The sequence below is a fragment of the Mytilus galloprovincialis genome, chromosome 2, assembly GCF_965363235.1.
Source record: "Mytilus galloprovincialis chromosome 2, xbMytGall1.hap1.1, whole genome shotgun sequence".
In the NCBI taxonomy this organism is placed as follows: Eukaryota; Metazoa; Mollusca; class Bivalvia; order Mytilida; family Mytilidae; genus Mytilus; species Mytilus galloprovincialis.
In genome coordinates, this window is record NC_134839.1 from 11,334,191 (window position 1) to 11,357,720 (window position 23,530).

Here is a 23,530-nt window from a genome sequence, read left to right on the forward strand (position 1 = left end):
ACTCATACATTCTGAAACCAAGTTTAAAGCCCAATTTCAATTACTTAATTAACTGAGTTTTCCCAGTCAAATAAAGCAATCTGTACACATCCAACAGATTTTTATACGACCCCAAAAATTCTTTAGTTTAAGTGAATAGATCTTCATTAAATTTTTTCAGAAGGTTCAATACCACAAAAGGAAGGTTGGGATGGATTTTGGGGATGATGGTCCCAACCGATTAGGAATTAGGGGCCCAAAAGGGGCCCAAAACAAGCCTTTTTCTAGTTTCAGGATAATAACTTGTGTAGAAGTATTTCAATTGCTCTAAAATCATACCGCAATGTTTAAAACCACAAGTAGAAGGTTTGGATTCATTTTAGGGGTTATGGAGCCAAAGTTTAGGAATTAAGGGCCAAAAAGGGGTCAAAACAAGCTTTTTTCTAGTTTCAAGACAATAACTTATGTGTAATTGTATGGATCTCTCTGAAATTGTACCACAATGTACCATATAACAAAGGGGAGGCTTTGGGTTAATTGCCCAAAATATGTAGGAATTAGGGGCCAAAAAAGGGCCCAAAAGAAGCATGATTCTAGTTTCCAAACAATTATGACAATAACTTGTGTTTAAGTGTATGGATCTCTCTGAAATTGTACTACAAGGTTCAATATTGCAATGGAAAGCATGGGATTGAGTTTAAGGGTTATTGCTCCAAGGGGGGTTCAAAAAGTTGGGGGGGGGGGGGGGGTTTGTTTACCATTTTTTGAAGGGCTTCCTTTTTTTTCAAAGACGTTTCAAGAAGAAATCTTCAATTGCACAGTATTGTGCAATAGATTTGTTAGATCTTTGACCACATTAATTTTGTGACAAAAACCTATATTATGTCAAAAATCTGATCACAATCCAAATTCAGACAGAATCAAGCTTGAATATTGTGACCAAATTTGCCCCAACTATTCAGGGTTCAACCACTGGGGTCGTATAAAGCTGCGCCCTGCGGAGCACCTGGTGTATATAGACATCATAATAGTTTATTACATATCTATTGATATTTTGCTGTCAGTTTCTTTTGTTAAATGTGATTGGATTGCTGTTGCCATTAGCTGATGCCTGAAGGAAAATTCAAACAGAAAATTTTAAGACATCTGAATTTTAACAGTAGTCAAATGTCTATATCATGTCGGATGGAATCACACTGCCTGCAAAGACGCGACGAATTAATCACCAAAAATTGGTTCCTAATAGCAACTAATCTGAGATCCCTGACCCAACACTTGATTTAAATTACATCAGGCAATCTGTCTTATAAAACTGCTAAAAATTTGACTTTGTATACTATAAAAGAAGATAGTTATTTCAAAATGCTTAAAGCAAATGGAGTTCATTTGGTAAGATGAGTGCCCACTCTGAAATGTCTCACCTGCTTTACTGTTGTCAGATCATAATTGAATTTATGTTAAAAGTCCTCAAGATTAGAGGTTTTACGTTGCTCTACAAGTATCCCATTAACCTAACACTAGCAATGATCTATGTAAGAAAGGGTCAGGGCTGATATGTACATTTTACAAAAATTCAATTCACTAAATATAGTAGACTTATTGCTCGTCTTAGAAAAAGACTTGACATAAAAAAAAAACACTTCACATTGACCCAAAGAGGTCAAGGTCAGAGTAATTCTGCTACGCGTCACCAGTAAAACTGCATTTGCGACCGTCAAATAAATCGACAATTGACAGTGGCAACTCTTCAACCACAGTACTGTTATTCCTTAACCCTTTCCTCCATAGTGACGCCTTTTGAAGCCACCCCCTTTACTCCATAATGACGCCTGTGTAGTATCTCATTTAAAACGCTTTGACTACAAAGTGTCTACAGTAGACTTAATAAAATTTGTATCCAATATGAAAAGGAATATCATAGGAATATCCAAGTTAAATTTATTTGATGAAATATTTGTTTTTTGCAATGCATTAATTAGCATATTAATCTATTGTAATAAAAATTCGTAATATCTAATAAAATTTGTAGATTTAGCTAACAAAGTCCTTATATTTGTATAAAGTAACATTCGTTTATAGTGGAAAATCATTTTAACGTTAAATAAGCCACAATTAAAAATTGCTTGCTAGTCCCTCTCTGTGACTAACATAAGTTAACTCTGGTTAATTTCCAAATCAATCTATCATGAAGGGGAGATAAATAAAATGATTTTATTTATAGTCTTTTTCAAAAATGATGAACGGATCTTTATATTGGTATGTAATCATTTTAAACGTTTCAAATTTATGAAATCATATTCATACATCAATGTTTTTGATACACCAATAACAAAAACTGAAATATATTGAATTGATACATTTTGTAATTATTCAAAATTATATAAAAAATCTATACTTAATTATAAAATAATGAACCTGTTAAAGGGAGACAATACTTGCATAACTTTTTTTTCGAATCGGCACATAATACAAAGGAATGTCACTCTTGCATACAAATGGCACATCAATTTAATAAAATAACTCTGCATTCATGCTCCACCTTCAATGAAGATTCTAAATTATAAATATAACCAAAAGTTGTTAATCTATAGGATAGTGAAGACTAATGAAAGCTAACCCACTGTAAAAAATATTTATTTGAAATTTTTTTTAAACTTCCTCAGAAAAATGCTCGAGCCACTTGACTTTCATAGCTCATAATTAACGTTTTTACACAATATTTTAATAAAGTAGTAAAAGATTATTTGCTTCTCAAAGTGTAAGACGCAATAAAAATCGTATGCTTGCATCATCTTACCAAAATACAGATTTCATTAAGTCCTGAACATTTCGACATTTGTTTGTTTATTTTCAAAAATACAAGTTTGTAACAAATCACAAGTACATGTTAAGATCCAACTAAATACCGATATCACGATATCGTCAGGTAAATATGCTACATTAATACTTTAAAGCATATTTTCAGCATTTTATTGAAAAATCCTATGTGAATCAAGTATGCAAAAAACTAGAGGCTCTCAAGAGCCTGTATCGCTCACCTGATTCTACTTGGGTTTTTGAAATCATATGAAAAAATATAAAATTTGGCTAAAAGTGACAACACAACCTCATTGATAAGGAAAGGAACATGTTTAATTTCATTCAAAAGTCCCCCACTGGCGGCCATCTTGGATGGCGGATCGGCTACAAAGTAACAACACTTGGTCAGCACCTCATAAGGAACATTCATGCCATGTTTGGTTTTATTCCATTCAGTGGTTCTCTAAAAGAAGTCATTTGTATGCATTTCCCATAGGGTCCTATGTTAAACTAAGTCCCCTGCTGGCGGCCATCTTGGATGATGGATCTGCTACAAAGTAACAACACTTGGTCAGCACCTCATAAGGAACATTCATGCAATGTTTAGTTTTATTCCATTCAGTGGTTCTCTAAAAGAAGTCATTTGTATGCATTTCCAATAGGGTCCTATGTTAAACTAAGTCCCTGCTGGCGGCCATCTTGGATAATGGATCCGCTACAAAGTAACAACACTTGGTCAGCACCACATTAGGAACATTCATGCCATGTTTGATTTCATTCCATTCAGTGGTTCTCTAAAAGAAGTCATTTGTATGCATTTCCCATAGGGTCCTATGTTAAACTAAGTCCCATGCTGGCGGCCATCTTGGATGATGGATGGGCTACAAAGAAACAACACATGGTCAGCACGGCATAAGGAACATTCATGCAATGTTTGGTTTCATTCCATTCAGTTGTTCTCTAAAAGAAGTCATTTGTATGCATTTCCCATAGGGTCCTATGTTAAACTAAGTCCCCCGCTGGCGGCCATCTTGGATAATGGATCGGCTACAAAGTAACAACACTTGGTCAGCACCACATTAGGAACATTCATGCCATGTTTGATTTCATTCCATTCAGTGGTTCTCTAAAAGAAGTCATTTGTATGCATTTCCCATAGGGTCCTATGTTAAACTAAGTCCCCCGCTGGCGGCCATCTTGGATGATGGATTGGCTACAAAGTAACAACACTTGGTCAGCACTCCATAAGGAACATTCATGCTATGTTTGGTTTCATTCCATTTAGTGGTTCTCTAGAAGAAGTCATTTGTATGCATTTCCCATAGGGTCCTATGTTAAACTAAGTCCCTCGCTGGCGGCCATCTTGGATGATGGATCGGCTACAAAGTAACAACACTTGGTCAGCACTCCATAAGGAACATTCATGCTATGTTTGGTTTCATTCCATTTAGTGGTTCTCTAGAAGAATTCATTTGTATGCATTTCCCATAGGTCCTATGTTAAACTAAGTCCCCCGCTGGCGGCCATCTTGGATGATGGATTGGCTACAAAGTAACAACACTTGGTCAGCACCCCATAAGGAACATTCATGCTATGTTTGGTTTTATTCCATTCAGTGGTTCTCTAAAAGAAGTCATTTGTATGCATTTCCCATAGGGTCCTATGTTAAACTAAGTTCCCGGCTGGCGGCCATCTTGGATGATGGATCCGCAACAAAGTAACAACACTTGGTCAGCACCTCATAAGGAACATTCATGCCATGTTTGGTTTCATTCCATTCAGTGGTTCTCTAGAGGAAGTCATTTGTATGCATTTCCCATAGGGTCCTTTGTTAAACTAAGTCCCCCGCTGGCGGCCATCTTGGATGATGGATCGGCAACAAAGTAACAACACTTGGTCAGCACCTCATAAGGAACATTCATGCCATGTTTGGTTTCATTCAATTCAGTGGTTCTCTAAAAGAAGTCATTTGTATGCATTTCCCATAGGGTCCTATGTTAAACTAAGTCCCCTGCTGGCGGCCATCTTGGATGATGGATCGGCTACAAAGTAACAACACTTGGTCAGCACCCCATAAGGAACATTCATGCTATGTTTGGTTTTATTCCATTCAGTGGTTCTCTAAAAGAAGTCATTTGTATGCATTTCCCATAGGGTCCTATGTTAAACTAAGTCCCCGGCTAGCAGCCATCTTGGATGATGGATCGGCAACAAAGTAACAACACTTGGTCAGTACCTCATAAGGAACATTCATGCCATGTTTGGTTTCATTCCATTCAGTGGTTCTCTAAAAGAAGTCATTTGTATGCATTTCCCATAGGGTCCTATGTTAAACTAAGTCCCTCGCTGGCGGCCATCTTGGATGATGGATCGGCTACAAAGTAACAACACTTGGTCAGCACCTCATAAGGAACATTCATGCCATGTTTGGTTCCATTCCATTCAGTGGTTCTCTAGAAGAAGTTCAAAATGTAAATTGTTAACGACGACGACGACGGACAACGACGGACGACGACGGACGACGACGGACGACGGACGCCAAGTGGTGAGAAAAGCTCACTTGGCCCTTCGGGCCAGGTGAGCTAAAAAATACAATGGAGGAAAGGGTTAAATGGAAATACGTGTCCACCTTACAAATATACTAGACTTTTTGCTTACAGTATCTGAGATATGGATTTTACCACGAAAACTTAACCTTGTTCACTGATCCATGAGATGAGTTCAAGGTCAATTGAAAACTATCTGACGTCCAATTGGATCTTTCAAGGTATGCATATACTAAATTTAGTTATCATATAGGCTATAACTCATATTAAAACTATTGAAATACTTTAAGCTTTTAATAAGTTTGTTAATGCCGCTGCTGCGGTATCACTCTCACAGTGTTAAGTTTTGGACAAGTCCCAGGCTCGACAAAACCAGGACAGATTCAAATAGAAAGGTTTGGAAAGCAGAGAAAATTGTGCCCCTATCAGCATGACTTTTTTTTAAATGACATTACAAATTCTAAAAATCCAGGCTAAAAATAAGGCGTGCATGTAGGTACTTATCATTCAGTAAAGGACTGGCAATGTCAGGGTGTGTTATAGTAAAGTTTTATACTAATAAACTGTCGTTGTCAAAACACCATCTCATATTCTGCAGCTTTTGTTGTAGGCAAAACAAGAAAAACACACTATGGTAGAAGTAATAACTACTTCAAAAAGAGGAATTGATTATATTTTAATTCTAATTTTATTTCATAGATATCAATTAATAATGAATCACAAATTGTTTAGAAGAATGTCAATTGTTTTTCTTGGTAGCTTCCAACAAATCCATGTTAAATAGTTTGTAATCATTCCTAACATAGGATACTCCCAAAGCATTCTGTACACCAAATATACCAAATCATGTTGAGTTAAATTCATCTGTCAATGGAACAATCACCCTCCATGTAGAGTAGATATAAACACTATTCTGTCATTTGGCTGTAAACTGTAATCCAACTCTCCCTGTAAACAAACAATTAAAACTAGGATTAGAAGTGGGATGAGGAAACAAGCTTAAGACTTCTACTTTCATAGTTTTCTATCCTTGCTCTTTTGTCCTCATGTTATGACACACTGTTTCTTAAGAAACATCATTTATAATATGTTATTTATAGAAAGTCACTCAATAGTGATGGTTTGTATTTTATATTATTCCCTATAACCACAAACAGTAGTGTGTTAAGTTGATTTGTTTCTAATTTCACTCAAGTGTACAATAATACCTGGGATCTATTATTAAATTAAAGATTAAATGAAATAAATTTTTAATAACGTATAAGTTTTATTGAGCAGTACAAAGCTAGATACATGCATATCACATTTTCTATTACTTTGGTGTCTACCAGTACCTCCAAGTTTTTTTTAAATTTCCAGATGACAAAACTGTGTATAAGTTATTAATATAAACAGAAAGATAATAATACATTTATTTAACACTGATATACATAACACATGTTTCCAAAAAGTTTTAAATCATTAATTTACAGAAGTAACTAGTTGATATTTATAATTTTTACAATAAATGTACATGTTTTTATTCCAAGATATTTTATGTATTGAACATCTACTTTAGATTACAATTACATGTAAGAACAACACTCAATTCATATATATCAACGAAAATGCCAAATTTTCCCTTAATTCTTTATATGAAATTTGGAACCCCCAAAAATAAATGAATCCACTTAATTCTTTTATTTTAGCAGAACACTGATCCAGTGTGTTGGCACTGCAACTTCAGAAAAAAGAAAATCTTACAATAATGTTAAGAATATTTATCAAAGCTACCAGGAGCCTGTTTTTCTGCGTTTTTTGTTGGTTCAAGTCTTGTATTTGTTGTTGTAAACTGTTTTGTTATTAACTAGTTGGTTTTCTAGTTTGAATTGTTTTACATATTTTATGTCAGGGCCATTTAGAGCTGAGTTTTCTCATTGTTGAAGGCTGTACAATTGCCTATAATTGTGTTCATTCCCTCAATTTTATTTCTGTTGTATTGTCTCATCAGGCTCATTGGCAATTAATCTCCTTAATTTTATATTATAATAAAAATTTATTGAGCATCTTTTGCTGCTAAAGATGTATAAATATATAAGGGTAATTTGGTAAACATGTTCACAATACATACATGCTTTCATGTAGATAAGATAAATAATAATAAAACATACCATTAATTCCCAATCTGCATCGTTTACTAGAACCAATATACCAGGACGCCTGTAAATAAAAACATCTAGTTATTTTGGAATTGGGAATACAATTTTTTTTGAGGATTGAAAGAGTCTATAAAACCCATATTGTATGGTAAGCTTTAAAAGTCTCATGAATAGTAAAAAAATAAAGCAAATAAGGAAACCACTCGTCAATTATAATTTAGTACACCAGACATGTGTTCCATCTTAATAAGACTATTCAGTAGAGCTCGAAACAAAAACAGCTGGAAGGCCGAATGAATAACTAAGTTGAAGAAAGAGCATAGGAAACCAAGAGTCCCAAAAAAGAAAAAAACTAGTGAACTGATATTAGTAAATAAAAAAGAAAACATTAATGTGCGTATTGTTATGGGTTTACTTTTCTACATTGGCTAGAGGTATACAGGGAGGATTGAGATCTCATAAACATGTTTAACCTTGCCACATTTGCGCCTGTCCCAAGTCAGGAGCCTCTGGCCTTTGTTAGTCTTGTAATATTTTTAATTTTAGTTTCTTGTGTACAATTTGGAGTTTAGTATGGCGTTCATTACCACTGAACTAGTATATATATTTGTTTAGGGGCCAGCTGAAGGACTCCTCCGGGTGCGGGAATTTCTTGCTGCATTGAAGACCTGTTGGTCACCTTCTGCTGTTGTCTATTCTATGGTCGGGTTGTTGTCTCTTTGACACATTCCCCATTTCCATTCTCAATTTTATTAGTTAATTTGTGATGCTTATTATGTGTAAGGATGAGTTTTGACTTACATATACATGTAATATCGGCACAGACTTTTAATATTTTGAGTTTGAGTTTGAGTTATATTTTTTGGCAATATATCAATTGCTATTTTAGAAGGAACATGATAACCATTTAGAAACTATCAAGGTTGAAGTGGGCTAAATTTGGTCTATACTGCTTTTAGAGATTGAAAAAGGTAAACAGATTAATAACTTAGAGTAGTGCTGATGATAAAATTCCTAATTGTCCTTTTGGATAACATAATTTTAAAACAATGAAAAGTATATTCATTTGTTCTTAGGATTTTTAGCTGAAACGATTACAAATAAAACTTACACAGTTTCTCCTTGCATAAAAAGTTCTGGCCTTTCTTTCAGCAAATTATCTCTTACCCATGGCAGCATTGTTTTGATAGTCCCTGTTAATATAGTTTAATGAGACTTTATATTGTATGTTGTCACTTACATTGGAACATTCATTTGTGTACTGACTAGAATTTTTACAATAAATATAATAAAAGTGTAATTTCTGAAAAGATGAAACGGAAATTCATTTTGCACCAAGATAATAGGCTCTTTTTATTGGGTCCAAGTTCTGTAGGAATGGGAACCTTAAAATTTGATGGCTTGAGAAGACAGGGTGCCACCCTCTTTGCTCCTTATAGAACCCTGCAACAACTTAATGAGAGGTCCATTGATGGCCTGTAGAAAGGCCACATTTCTTACCTTGTCTAACATACAGTACTGTTATTAACCAGGTTGAGGCCACATTTTCTGCATTATTCTGTATATGCCTGTCCCATGACAGGAGCCATTTATTCAGTGCTTGTCTTTAAATACTGTCTTTCATGTTTGTTTTATTCCATTGTTTTATCATATATCAGATTGTCTTTTTAAATGTTTCATATTTTGTTATGTCTGGCATTTTTTGGAAGACTATATAATTAGTAAGTTTTTTTAACCAAGTATCAAATAATTCCACTTGTTGTTCAAGACAAACTTGTATTCATGTCAATATTGAGACTTTGTATTCATGTCAATATTGAGACTTTGTATTCATGTCAATATTGAGACTTTGTATTCATGTCAATATTGAGACTTTCTATCTATTAACAAACATGAAACTTACATGGATTTGAATTTTCAGGTAATACCACTTCAAGTTTCTTCTGGTTATCAAACAAAAGTTCTGCTCCTCCACTAAAAATACACATATAGAATTGAAATTAGTTTTTTTAAATATAAAAAGCCTTTTGTCCTGTCAAAATTATAAAGGACAGTTACTCTTATTAATCAAAGGATCATTAGAGTTGTAATCCAGCCATTATTAATCTGACATGTACATCCACACATTACATGTTCATAATTTAATTTTTTTATTAAAAGTATAAATTATGTTCTATTTAAACCATTTGTTGTTGCAAAATATCAATTAAATATTAAACTTAAGATTGAAAAAGGGGGACGAAAGATACCAAAGGGACAGTCAAACTCATAAATCTAAAACAAACCGACAACGCCATGGCTAAAAATAAAAAAGACAAACAGAAAAACAATAGTACACACGACACAACATAGAAAACTAAAGAATAAACAACACGAACCCCACCAAAAACTAGGGGTGATCTCAGGTGCTCCGGAAGGGTAAGCAGATCCTGCTCCACATGTGGCACCCGTCGTGTTACTTAAGTGATTACAAATCCGGTAAATAGTCTAATTCGGTAGGTCATATTCATGAAAGGGGATTGTAGTTACGACGTAAGGAACATATCCCATATCATTTGTGAAACGGTTATTCCATAACGGTCAACCAACTCGTGATGGCGTCCGTAAAATTTACGAAGGGATGATTTCAACTTCACCATTTGGAACTCTTGGTTTAATACCTTCCTTGTGAGCAGCAAACCTCTATCAAGAAAATCATGATAGGAAATGCAAGCACGGGAATATCGTATCAATTGGGAGATATATACCCCGTATGCAGGTGCTGCTGGAATGTTGCTACTTAGAAATGGAAAGTTCACAATTGGAAAGCTGAAATCATCTCTTTTGTCGTAAAGTTTTGTTTTCAACCGACCCTCATTGTCAATTTCTAGATGTAAGTCAAGATATGAAGCCGACTTAACTGTATCTGTAGTATCCTTTATCTCTAGTTCGATTGGATAGATGCGTTCCACATAGTCACCAAATTTTGAATTGTTTAGTGAAAGAACATCATCTATATAGCGGAAAGTAGAGTTAAAGGATATTGCTAACTTCTTATCTTTCTTCCTAAGAAGTTCCTGCATGAAGTCAGCCTCATAATAATAAAGAAACAAGTCGGCGAGTAGAGGGGCACAGTTTGTTCCCATTGGAATGCCGACAGTCTGTTGAAAAACACGTCCTCCGAACGTAACAAATATGTTGTCAATCAAGAAATCAAGCATCTTGATAATATCAATGAAATGTCATCTGTATAGGGGTATCAAAATTAATGGTAGGAAATGATAATGATTTGAAATGGTTGTGGTAGAAAATAACTAGCTATGTATTTTTTGGACATGTTTTGATTTCTTTTCTCAGCCAGCAGTAATACTTCAAGTCATGTAATATTTACTTGTATTTATAAGTAAATTTGGAAAATTTTGATTATCTTATTAAGGTTTGAATTGTCTCCCTTTCATCTTCTCCAAAAGTTAAATTTTTACATTTACCATGTTTACAATCTTTTAAATTTTCAAGATATAAGAGGTTAAAATAAGCCTACCGGTATACAGTTTTGCTTTTGGTTTCATATTAACATTTTTTTAATCAAAGTTTTTTTCAAGAGCTAAACTAAGAAACACTTACGATCAAATAAGTTACAAAAAATATACTTTGCACAAATGCAAAATTTTCAGATAACCCAAATTTTTGGTGGGGTTAATTTGTGTTACTGCCTTAAGTTTTCTATGTTGTGTTTTGTGTAATACTGTTCATGTCTGTCTGTTGGTCAATTTTGGCCAGAATCTGTTGTCAGTTTATTGTCGACTTAAAGAGTTTGTATGTCCCTTTGGTAACTTTGGCCTCTCTTTTATCAGATTGGGAGCAACTACTCAATATGATGACTATCCCTTTAATATCAGGGGTTATTTTCAAGTGTTTGTTTTTATTTTGTAAAAAACACTTCTTAGTATAAAAGGGCACATATTTATATTATTTGCAGAAACTTTCCCCCAAGAACTATACATCTATCCGGTATTCAATTATCAAAACATTTGGAATATTCACAGGCTTCAAATCTTCTTTATTATTCAAAATAATGGGAACCCATGGCCTCTTCTAGAAAAGTTGTTCCAAATGTAATGAACTTTCCCCTTTTTAAGTAAAAAAAAACTAGTTCTTCTTTTTCTTTTCTAATACAGCAAAATTACACCTTGTCTGAGGGACACTGTCTTATTTAATTAATTGAGGGATATCCCTTTTATAATTTGGTGGTTGTTCCGGGATCCCAACCTGTTTAAGGTTCATGTGAACCCTTTGACAGCATTTTCACCTCAAAATTTACTCTGAGTACAGACGAACCTGAGCATCTGATGAAGTTTTAAGGCATAGTATGCCCTAGATAAATAAATTTCAAATTTGTTTTATGTTTTAGAAAAATAAAAAATTATAGTACGGCTGCTTTGTGAAAAATTGTGCACCTCCTGCTACAAGCATGAAATTTGGCATAGACCTTCCTCAACTATTTCTCTTTCATTTCAGATAGGGAGGCATTTGAAAAAAATGTCTCACTTCCGGTAAAATCCAAAATGGCAGACATCATACTTAAATTAGCCCAATATCGAAGGCTAGTATGTGAAAAGGTGTTATTAACATGCTACTATCATAATATTTGGTACAAACCTTTGTTTTGTACTACTTTTGGATATATGATATAGATAAGATCCAACATGGCGGATATAGTACTAGAATAAGCTTATTTTTAGAAAGGGTAATTGAAATGCGTTTTAAAGTATTGCTACTATCATTATATTGTGCAGGAACCTTTCTTTGGTGCTTCTCATGGATACAATGTATAAGACATATGTCTTTAAAACCCTTACTTCCGGTGATATCCAATATGGCGGACATAGAAATATTGATAATTTTTAATTTTAATATTCAACTTTTTTTAAAATGTAAATAAAATATGTTTTTTTAGCTGGTCGTTTAACTTTTGGCTTTAAGTCATCCTCAAAACCACTAATTCTATTCAGCTTTATATGTTTAAATACAAAATAACACCGTTCCGGTAAAAAAAAAAACCAATATGGCGTTAATTACAAACTAGTCCTCAATCCATATCTTCTATGTAGAGTTTAGAATAAATTGATTAAAACAAAATAAAATCACTAAAGTTCTTAAAAATCTTTAAAATGACTATTTATGGCCGCAAATACATGTTTTAAAATATACAATCGGAGAGCTTATTTTCCAAATTTATAAATATCGTGGTATTGTGTCTTGCATCTATTATGTACAAGCTCCTGATACTGAGATGAAGAGGCATGACAAAGAGTTATCCAAAAGGGTTCCCATGGATCATATTTTTCCCTTCGCCAATCATAAGCGATGGACTAAGTAGCATAGGAACCAATTCCAAGCTTGTTACTCATTCGTACCTGCCATGGTATATTGCACGATTTACTTGCTGAAAAAGACTAGACCGAGTCATGGGAATAGCCTCAATAAGTATTTCCCCTTCCAAAAACATATTTTTTCTTGCTTCGTTAACCCCATCTGATAAGTTTTACAACAAAACCATATACCGTTCTATTAATGAAATTGCCAAATCCATATCTGGTGATGTTGGCTGATCAATCATCATTCTAAATGATAGAGTCACATCTTTAAACACCTTTCGTGTCACCAACGCAGTTCCTTTTCCAGCAAACGTGTAATCTCTCAATGCCTAGTGAAAGGTCATGGATAGATATATATCTAAGCTTTTCCCACTTCCAAATGCAAGCCAAAGTTTGTCTGCCCCTATGTCACTGAAAAGCGAAACAGCAATGACAGCAACGTCATAAGTATCGACTGTTCGAGTCAGGACTCAGTTAAGTCTGTGTTTCACTGCATCAAACACATGCATCTTGATTCAAGTGTCAGCCTCCTCACGTGAACATGATGCTAAGCTTGAAACATCACCATGTGATGGATAACACAGAACATCCTGAGCAATTGTTGCCACAACTACCTTTTCCTCAAAATCTATTGAGCAAGCTGTTGCGAATGAAAACTTAAAATTTCTTTCTTATTGTCGTAATCTTGTTTTGACTCTGAATTCATCTATGTATTCCCTTTCCCCTAAATGTAGCTCTTGCTTCTTATAACAAATACTCAAGACATTCTATCTTATCTACCTCGAGATGTATTTCAAGTTTATCACCATGTTCACATTAAGAGGCTGGCAATAGAATCATGGTGCATGTGTCTGATGCAATGAAACACGAACTTGCACGAGTCATGATTTGAATAGTCGTTACTGTTTCATTATTCCGTGACAGGGGTAGACGAACTATGGATTGTGTTAGGGATGGCAAAAAGCTTTGGATAAATATATATCAATGACCTTTCAAATGCACGTGGCAATAGGTGATTGCACACACTTATTGTGATCCATGTCTTTACCAGTTGTGATATGCAGAGCTCCAGATAAGAATTCACAAATTGGGTTTTTTACCCACCATTTTCTTATATAATTGGGTGATAAAGTTTTTTGATTGCATTATCAATCATTGTCAATTCCAATTCACCCATCATGTTAATATCAAATTGGGTTTTTCACCACCAAGCTCCTTATTGTATTGGGTTTTTTCATCAACACAATATTGAATATTTAGGCAATACCAACCCCAGATTTTTTTCCATCTTATTATGTTTCTTTCTTTGTTTAGCTGTTTTATTTGGTTTATGGTTAGGGTTATTTGCTATAGCTGTTTTCTTTGGTTTATTCACTGAGGAGCAATTGTAGGTTTAATTTTTGTTCCGTTTCAAACCTTCTGCCAGTTTTGTATTTTCTCATATATACTGTATAAAACGGATATGTACATGTATTCACAGACACTCGTCTTATACACCTTTATATAATAAATTCTGAGACCAGTGTAAAATGAAACAAAAAATAGTTTATAAACTCTAATTATACTTGAATGTTTTTGTTTTATTCCAATTTTCATAAATCTGGGTTTAGGTGTCTTTTATTAGAACTTTTGGTTTCTGATGCTTTCTGCGGATGCTTTATCATGTCATAATTGATTTGGCCTCAAGTGTTTGGCCTTTCACTTTTTCCAACTGATTTCTTTTTGATGAAACCCTGTTTTTATTAGCAATGTTCCCGTGTGTTCGACGGCTTCCTAAAAACAGTGGCTGAGTCTTGTTATCATCATAACTTTCCCTCAGCTTTTCAAAAGAAGCAGAAAACATGCTTTTATTCAATATTTTAACCGAACATTCACTTCCGTTTTAATTCAATGTATGTTATGATAAATCCCAAGCAATGCGAAAAAAATATGACTACATGACACACGTTAATTGGATAGACGTCGAGAAGATCGAAATGTTTTCAAAAACACGTGTACCTATTGAGCAACGGCAAACTCTAACAGGGACCCATTTCAGCTACTTGATGCAGGGATCTATTTTTAGAACGAAAGGAAATTTCCAATTATAAATATTATAAAAAATAAAAAAATAGTTTACGCGACGACTGTAAACAGATAAGTGTAAACAACGCAAATGGTTGCCAATAAAAGGGTGGAGAACTCATGGTTTCGGAATATAATTGGGTTTTCCTTGAAATTAATTGGGTTATTGAACCCTGCAATGGGCAATTGCATTGGGTTTTTTATTATTTGTATTGCGTGATCACGCAAATACGCAGCTTATCTGGAGCTCTGGATATGGTTCTCTGATTGCTTGAAAAGGAAAAAAAGACTGCGTGGGAGACAATGATGGCATTTGAAGATGTGACTTTGTCATAAAGAATGATGATTGATCAGCCTAAATCACCGAGGTTTAACTGTAAGATCACACAAACTTAACAGATGGGGTTAACATGGTTACCAAATCAAGAAAATAACTATTTGCGCTAAAGGGAAGACTAATTGAGGGTATTCTCTCAACTTGGTCTAGTTTTTTCCAGCATGTAAAACGTGCAATATACTAAGGCAGGTGTTTAGGGGGACGAGCTTGGAATTGACTCTTATGATACCCAGTTCATGCACTAATGGATGGTGAAGGGACAAAGAGGATAACTTTTAAATAACTCTTTTTAAGCCCTCATCATTTTGTCAGAAGCTTGTACATTGTGTATGTACTGGGGAATGCGGTTCAATGCCAAAAAATGTTACATCCTAAGCATCAGAAACAAAAGCCATAAATTCTACAGTTTAAATGGACACATACTACAACAAGTCAAGCATAACACGTACCTAGGCCTACAAATTTCGGAAGGCCTCAAATTGACCACCCACATATTAAACGTGGCAAAGAAAGCAAATTCAACACTAGGCTTTCAAGGAAGAAACTTGAAATATTGCCCACAAAATTGCAAAAAACAGCTTACATCTCGCTCGTTGATCAACGATGGAATATAGAGCCATAGTATGGGACCCCTACACGGTAACAAACATAAATAAGCTAGAAAGGATACAACGTCAAGGGGCAAGATTTATCACCATAGATTACAAGTCAAGAGAGGACGGATGTGTCTCCAATATGCTTGCCCAACTGGAACTGCAAGACCTCCAGACAATTGCAAGACGAACAAGCAAGAAGTTGATATTTATGTACAAAGTGGTTAAGGGGCTGATTCCCGCTATTGAACCAGACGAATTTCTCAAAAAAGCACGTCCTAAGAGAAACATAACTGACACGAAGTTCGAAGAATACCACGCAACAAATATTGTGGACAAGCAAGTAAAGAATCACTCTAAGTGTTTTGACATTCCACTAAGCAAAACACCACAATACTCTTACTCATTCTTTGTAAAGACAGTGATCGCGTCGAATCAGCTAGACGACACTGTAGTGCGCACATCAAGCGTAGAGAGCGTCAAATCTGCTCTTACGCCTCGTCAATAAATCGGCGGCGCTCTCACAAACCGTTATATTAAAGCCAGAATTGGTATCGACAACGTATTCCTACAGATACAGATACAGATACAGAGGATGTCGCGGTTGTTGTTAATGTGAAAAATCGGGTATCCCGTGCACTGCTTTGTCTGCATGTGGTGGTGACTGTGAATAAACATGTATTTTTAGCCAAATATTAGTAATTTGAAAAATGTTTTAGTACTTCAGTAATTTTATTTTGTTTTACCAATCTATCTAAAACTCTAGAAAGATATGGATTGAGGACTCATTTTTGAAATTTACACCATATGGGGGTTGGGTTTTTTTTATCAGAAGGGTGATTTAAAAATTTACAACAGAATAAAATTAGTGGTTTTGAGGATAACTAGAAGCTAATATTTTAATGACAAGCAAAAAAAAAAAAAAAACAACAAAAAACATTTTCTTTACATTTTGAAAAAAGTTGAATATTAAAATAGAAAATTGATATTTCTATGTCCGCCATTCTGGATATTACCGGAAGAAAGGTTTTTAAAGAGATATGTCTTATGCATTGTATCCATGAGAAGCACACAAGAAAGATTCCTGCCCAATGTAATGATAGTAGCAATACATTACAACCATGGAAGTAATATTTAAAAGGAATAACATCGACTAATTAGCATGTATTAACGGCCTGCAGAGCCCTGTACTAAAGTCATATGATTTTATCCAATTATAGTCTCAGCGGTAAGACCCCTTTGGTTACTATCTGTGATACAGCGGTTGTAAAATGGCATCTGGAATTTCTTATCAGTCACATGATTTTATCGAGTCCGGTAATTATAAAGTACCTGTGTGAAATCCGAGGTTTATTAATAAGAAGGTGGCGCTGTATCATATAAAACCTGTACCTTCAGAAAGAAGTCAGTTGATGTAAAAAACTTGAAAAACAGCCGAGAATTGTTCAAACTACAGCAGTTTAGCATGGAAAATTGTATTTAATTTAGCATATTTTTGCTTTTTACCGTTTGTTTTAAACTGTTTTGACAGTATTTTCCGGTTAAAAGCGGATCCCGAGTTAAACAGTTAAATACCGATGAATCGATCAGGTTTCACATGATGTTTAACGAAATAATGTAGGCAAATCTTGACATAATTTTTTTTACTGTTGAAATGTGCAAATAAAATTGAGAAAGGAAATGGTGAATATGTCAAAGCGACAACCACCCGACCATAGAGCAAACAACAGCCGAAGGCAACCAATGGGTCTTCAATGTAGCGAGAATTCCCGCACCCGTAGGTGTCCTTCAGCTGGCCCCTAAAATATGCATAATAGTACAGTGATAATGGACGTCATACTAAACTCCGAATTATACACAAGAAACTAAAATTTAAAATCATACAAGACTAACAAAGGCCAGAGGCTCCTGACTTGGGACAGGCGCAAAATTGCGGCGGGGTTAAACATGTTTATGAGATCTCAACCCTCCCCCTATACCTCTAGCCAATGTAGAAAAGTAAAAGAATAACAATACGCACATTAAAATTCAGTTCAAGAGAAGTCCGAGTCCGATGTCAAAAGATGTAACAAAAGAAAATAAATAAAATGACAATAATACATAAATAACAACAGACTACTAGCAGTTAACTGACATGCCAGCTCCAGACCTCAATTAAACTGATTGAAAGATTATGTCTTCATCATATGAATATCAGGTACAATCCCTCCCGTTAGGGGTTTAGTATCATACTATCATAAAATATATGAGAAGAACATAACCCGTGTCATGCCAACAACTGTTTTTTTTTAGAAATAAATGTGTTTAGTTCCGATGCAAAGACCCTATCAGTGAATCAATGTTAAAGCCAAAATATGCAATCTTTAATGACCTGACAACAGTATCGTAACTATATCCCTTTTAATAAGTCTATTTAAAGGTTTTGTTAGTTTCTGAGGAGAATACTGACATTTTTGTGCTTTATAAAGAATATTTCCATAAAATTTTGGATGTGAAATACCTGAACGTATAAGATGTCTGCATGTTGAGTTATATTTACGAATTATTTCCTTATACCGGTGATAAAATTTAGTAAATGTTTTGAACAGTTTGTGATATCGAAAACCCTGGTGTAATAATTTTTCAGTAATACATAAATTTCTCTCGCTAAAATCTAATACATTGTTACATACACGAGCGAATCGTACAAGTTGAGATATATAAACACCATAAGATGGTGACAAGGGAACGTCACCATCTAAAAATGGATAATTAACAATAGGAAATGAAAAATCATCTCTTTTATCATAAATTTTTGTATTAAGCTTCCCGTTTATGATATAGATATCAAGATCGAGGAAAGGGCAGTGGTCATTGTTATCATTAGCTTTATTTAAAGTAAGTTCTACAGGATAAATTTCTTTAGTATACATACTGAAGTCGTCATTATTTAGAGCCAATATATCATCCAAATATCTAAAAGTATTGTTAAATTTTTGTATCAAATGTTGTTTTGATGGGTCTTTGCTAATTTTAGTCATAAATTGTAACTCATAACAATACAAAAACAGATCCGCAATAAGTGGTGCACAGTTAGTCCCCATTGGAATTCCAATAACTTGACGATATACGGAATCTCCAAAGCGAACAAAAATGTTATCAAGTAAAAATTCAAGTGCATAAATAGTATCAAAGCATGTCAAATTGACATAGTTCTTTTAGCCTCTGGCCTTTGTTAGTCTTGTATGATTTTAATTTTTAGTTTCTTGTGTATAATTCGGAGTTTAGTATGACGTCCATTATCACTGTACTATTATGCATATTTTAGGGGCCAGCTGAAGGACACCTACGGGTGCGGGAATTCTCGCTACATTGAAGACCCATTGGTTGCCTTCGGCTGTTGTTTGCTCTATGGTCGGGTGGTTGTCGCTTTGACATATTCACCATTTCCTTTCTCAATTTTATTTTATAGTTCTTTTGTTTATTGCTACTAAAAAATTATCTAAAAGAGTTTGAACATATGTACTCGCATTCCGACTTTTTAAATGCCCAGTTAATTAGGGATGTGAATTTTTTCTTAATAAGAATATGAGGCAAAGTGGTATATAGGGTAGAAAAATCAAAACTTTGAACAGATTCAAAATCACCAATATATGCATGCAATTTATCAAGTACTTCCAACGAGTTTTTGACACTCCAAAAGTAATTAATTCCACTATTTTCAAAGACCTTATTTGAACAATTTATTATCAGGTTTTTTATTGTACCAAGTGTACTAGTAAGTAAAACAGACAATTTAGTAGTTGAACAATGGCTAGAAGATGAAATAAATCTATATTTGTAAGGTTTTTTGTGCAGCTTCGGAAGCCAGTACATAGTTGGGACTTTCATTGTGTTTGGTTCTGCTTGTAAAGAAGTAGCTAAAAGTTTATGTTTGTTACAGATGTCGTTTTCTGAAAATGAAGTCAGTTGAAATGTTGGTGAATTCGTGATTTCCTTTTGCAGAACCTCTATATAAAATTTACGTCAAACAATAATGATATTATTAGCAGCTTTATCAGCCGGGACAAAAACAAATTCCTTGGCTAGTTCTGTTAGTTTATTTTTGATACGCGAAATAGGGTTTTTATAGTTTTTGTTGAGGGTAAAATATTCTTTAAAATGTTGTATTCGAATATCAACTATCTTCATTACTGAATTAAAAAAAGAGTCCAAAGATTTTTTGTCAGCTTTTTCCCGTTTTACCCATTTCAAACAGTAGGCACGGAGTGAGTCGTTGATGATATTACGACACTCATTCCAGTTAATAGTTGACGGGGGACGATATTTAGGTCCTTTACTGAGAAATGATTTTAACTCTCGGTCGCGAACGATGTTAAGGTCTCCTGTTATAACATGGGAAATTGGTCCATAGGTGTATTCTGAATTACTGCAATTACACGACATAGGTGTATTTTCAGTGATATTTACATCTTTACACAATTGGCTATAATTAAACACATATTTTCGGGTAGATTTCTTGTAAATATAACAAATGAGAGGGAGTTCAGTATTATCAAGTTTATCGAGATTGAAAAAAGGATAGTTACTTTCAAGTATTAAATTTATGTATATGTCATAAATGTCATTACATTATTGAAACTGGACAACTAAAATGTGGATAAAATTTTCGTAAATATATATATTTAAAAAAAAAAATGTTTATTGTGGAATGCTTGTATTTAATTAATATAACAAGCTACAGCAAAATTATAACAAACCGACAAAATGGGCTCTGTCTTACGGCAAATTCTCTTTTACACAAATTAGTTTACGTATCAAGAACTTAAATTGAAGGATAGAACCGTTTAGAATTGTGAATATTTATTTGACTAATACACGAAAGACTTAGATTTTTCGTATTTAATAAAGGGGGTCCAAACGCATTTTTTTTTAACAATCATCTTCTTAACTTACGGAAATGGTTTTTTAACTGTCTGTAAATATTAAAATTGAAAATGACCTAGCCTTGTTCTCCAATTTAGTATGTGATAGATGTTGGTTTAAACTATTAAGATCAAACTAAACAAAAATAGGAAAAAAATGGACTAAAATAAAAATTGAACGAATGACTCTATTCGGCAGGGTACATCAACGGAATGTAACGAATGGACTATTCGGGTTACTTCACACGTATATACGACAAAAACTTGTCTGTTCGTAATTCTCCGTGAACACGAAAATGACCGATAAGTGTCAGTGATTTGATCGATCACATGCGGAAAATCAACATCCATGCCAGATATTTAACCAATTAACGAGTTATCGAAAGATGGGCGGTAACGCAGATGAAACCTTTGAAGTGACGATGATGTTATTCCTTTCAATTTTACTTCCATGATTAAAACACATTTCAATTACCCTCCCTAAAAATAAGCTTGTTCTAGTTCTATATCCGCCATGTTGGATTTTACCGGAAGTAGGGTTTTTGAAGACATCTTATCTATATCATATATCCAAAAGTAGTATATAACAAAGGTTGGTACCAAATATTATGTTAGTAGCATGATCATAACACCTTTTCACAAACTAGCCTTCGATATAGGGCTGATTTAAGTATGATGTCCGCCATTTTGGATTTTACCGGAAGTGAGACATTTTTTTTCAAATGCCTCCCTACAAATGCCCTATCTGAATTAAAAGAGTAATAATTGAGGAAGGTCTATGCCAAAATTGAAGTGAGCTGTATTGATTGACATGGACAATAGATGACATTCGCCAAATAGATATCAGAGGGTCCTGGTCTCGAAATCCCAGGCTTTAATCCTTACATTTGAAAAAAGAATTGTGGGATCCCAAAAGGATCAATCCCGAAATCCCAAGCTTAACCCTCTTGCTGCTGACCGTTTTTCAAGGTTGCATTTCATGTGCCAGAAAATACCACAGCTCAACGCTTGTGATGTATTAAACATGCTAAACAATGACATAGTTCGATATATGACGTCACGACATAATGACCGTTACATTTGGGACCCATTGTAGAAAAACATTGCACTTTTTAATCTTCGGTCTTTTAATTGAAGAGATACAGCAATGATGAGAAACTGGAATAAATTTAACCATGGACATATGTGTCCCTCCGGCAGCAAGAGGGTTAAAAACACCCGAACCTGATGTCCCGAAAATAGGTCCTGTTCCCCCTCCTCACAGATGTCAAGGCAAAAATAAATATAGCCTTAAAAGATGTTATAATCATAATTTTGGACCAGGGACTTCAGTATAGACTGTCCCTGTTTGGACTAACGCATAGGCACCATGTAACTTATGAAATAAATTGAAATTATATTATACAGGTTGGGAACAAACCCCCTGTATGGTGATTATACCTCTATAGATGGATAATCCTTCTTTAGAGGGATAAAATTATCAACATATGCACTTTACTAAAAATTGCGATAACCAGTTTTCTGCTAAAGTGACAAAACTTGCAATCTATTGTAAACCTATCTGAACACCTGATCAACAACAAAAGGAATAGTTGATCTTTAAATTTCATGTTAAATCTAACAATAGAAATTCTGTTCAGTGAGGCATAAGTGAGTAGAATTTACCTGATCATCACAGCTTTCAATCATGGTGAACAATAGCTTTTATATTTAGTCAGATAAGCATCAAACTGGGCATGTGCATATTAAATTAAGTACTTCAATTGGTGCATCAACTATTCCAGGTTACTGCCATAATAAGTAGAGAATGCCATTCTGCCCTATTTTGATTTAAATCCAGTCTAAACAAAAATACCCCTCTATAGAGGGATAATTTTACCCCTCTATAGAAGGATTATCCCTCTATACAGGTATAATCACCATATAGAGGGTTTGATCCCAACCTGTTATATTCTAAACAGAAGGGATAGATATATTCATGACTAATATAAGTATAATCTGATAATGTCTCTAATTAAAACCATCATACATTCACCTAAGTTCTATTGTTACAGGACATGACATTCTGAATCTGTTCTAATCTATGGTGTAATGACAGAGTAATATTTAGAATTTACAAGTGAACAAATATTTTTCTTCTTTTCTTGACAGCCTGGTTTCAAAACCATTCAATATATTTCCCTTTCTTCAACGATATCGGAAAATACCAGTTCAGTTAAAACAAAAGTCCTATATTATCGGGAAGGAAAAGCAACAATTCCGTATGGGTTGTGTTATATGTCTCTGATGATATTGAGCATGTGACCAACTCTTACCATGTCATGACGTAAACATCTTAAAAAAAGACATATAAAACAATATAGAATTGAATTGTATGTCTCTGTCTAACCAAGTATATTTTGTGTTAAATTCTACTATATAATTAAATAGTAGTACTAATTAAATAAAATAGTAGTAGAAATGAGGCCGGATATCCAGATTTTTACTAGTTTGATTGAACATATGATTCTTGATTGCTGCAGGGCCGTAACTAGCCTCTTTTAAAAGCCAGTTTTGTTTTCTTTGATATCAAGTTCAATTCTCCATGCAGAAACGACGATTCATTTCTGTGTCTTGTAGCATCGTATATTCTTAAAATATTTTCTCGCACATTGTCTGGACATCGGTTGGCATGCAATATTGCAAAACCGCACGTTTACAAATGAAAATTAACACTCAGACTATAGTCATTAAGTAGAACAATAAATTAACAAAGACAAACCCGCAACATAGAAGTACAAACAATAGACCATCAACTCTGATAACTAAAAGTA

At 34.3% G+C, this 23,530-nt stretch overlaps 1 protein-coding gene across 1 annotated transcript; it reads right to left on the minus strand.

Annotated features, from left to right (window-relative positions):
* Window positions 1-5,993: 5,993 nt before the first annotated feature.
* On the minus strand, window positions 5,994-22,918 carry LOC143062878 (ubiquitin-related modifier 1-like). The gene is made up of 5 exons (XM_076234694.1): window positions 22,753-22,918; window positions 9,366-9,436; window positions 8,574-8,655; window positions 7,475-7,523; window positions 5,994-6,272 (listed from the first exon to the last, which is right to left on the minus strand). The coding sequence occupies exons 1-5, from the start codon at window positions 22,779-22,781 to the stop codon at window positions 6,204-6,206; spliced, it is 300 nt and encodes a 99-aa protein (XP_076090809.1). The 5' UTR covers window positions 22,782-22,918; the 3' UTR covers window positions 5,994-6,203.
* Window positions 22,919-23,530: the final 612 nt, after the last annotated feature.

What these genes read in the sequence shown, in the direction of transcription:
- LOC143062878 (XM_076234694.1), bottom strand. Translation starts at nt 22,781, where the DNA reads ATGTCATGTCCTGTAACAATAGAACTTAG. An exon ending in ACCTGAAAATTCAAATCCAT is followed by an intron (nt 8,656 to 9,365) that starts GTAAGTTTCATG and finishes CTATATTAACAG; the next exon opens with GGACTATCAAAACAATGCTG. An exon ending in ATGCAGATTGGGAATTAATG is followed by an intron (nt 6,273 to 7,474) that starts GTATGTTTTATT and finishes GTTTGTTTACAG; the next exon opens with GGAGAGTTGGATTACAGTTT.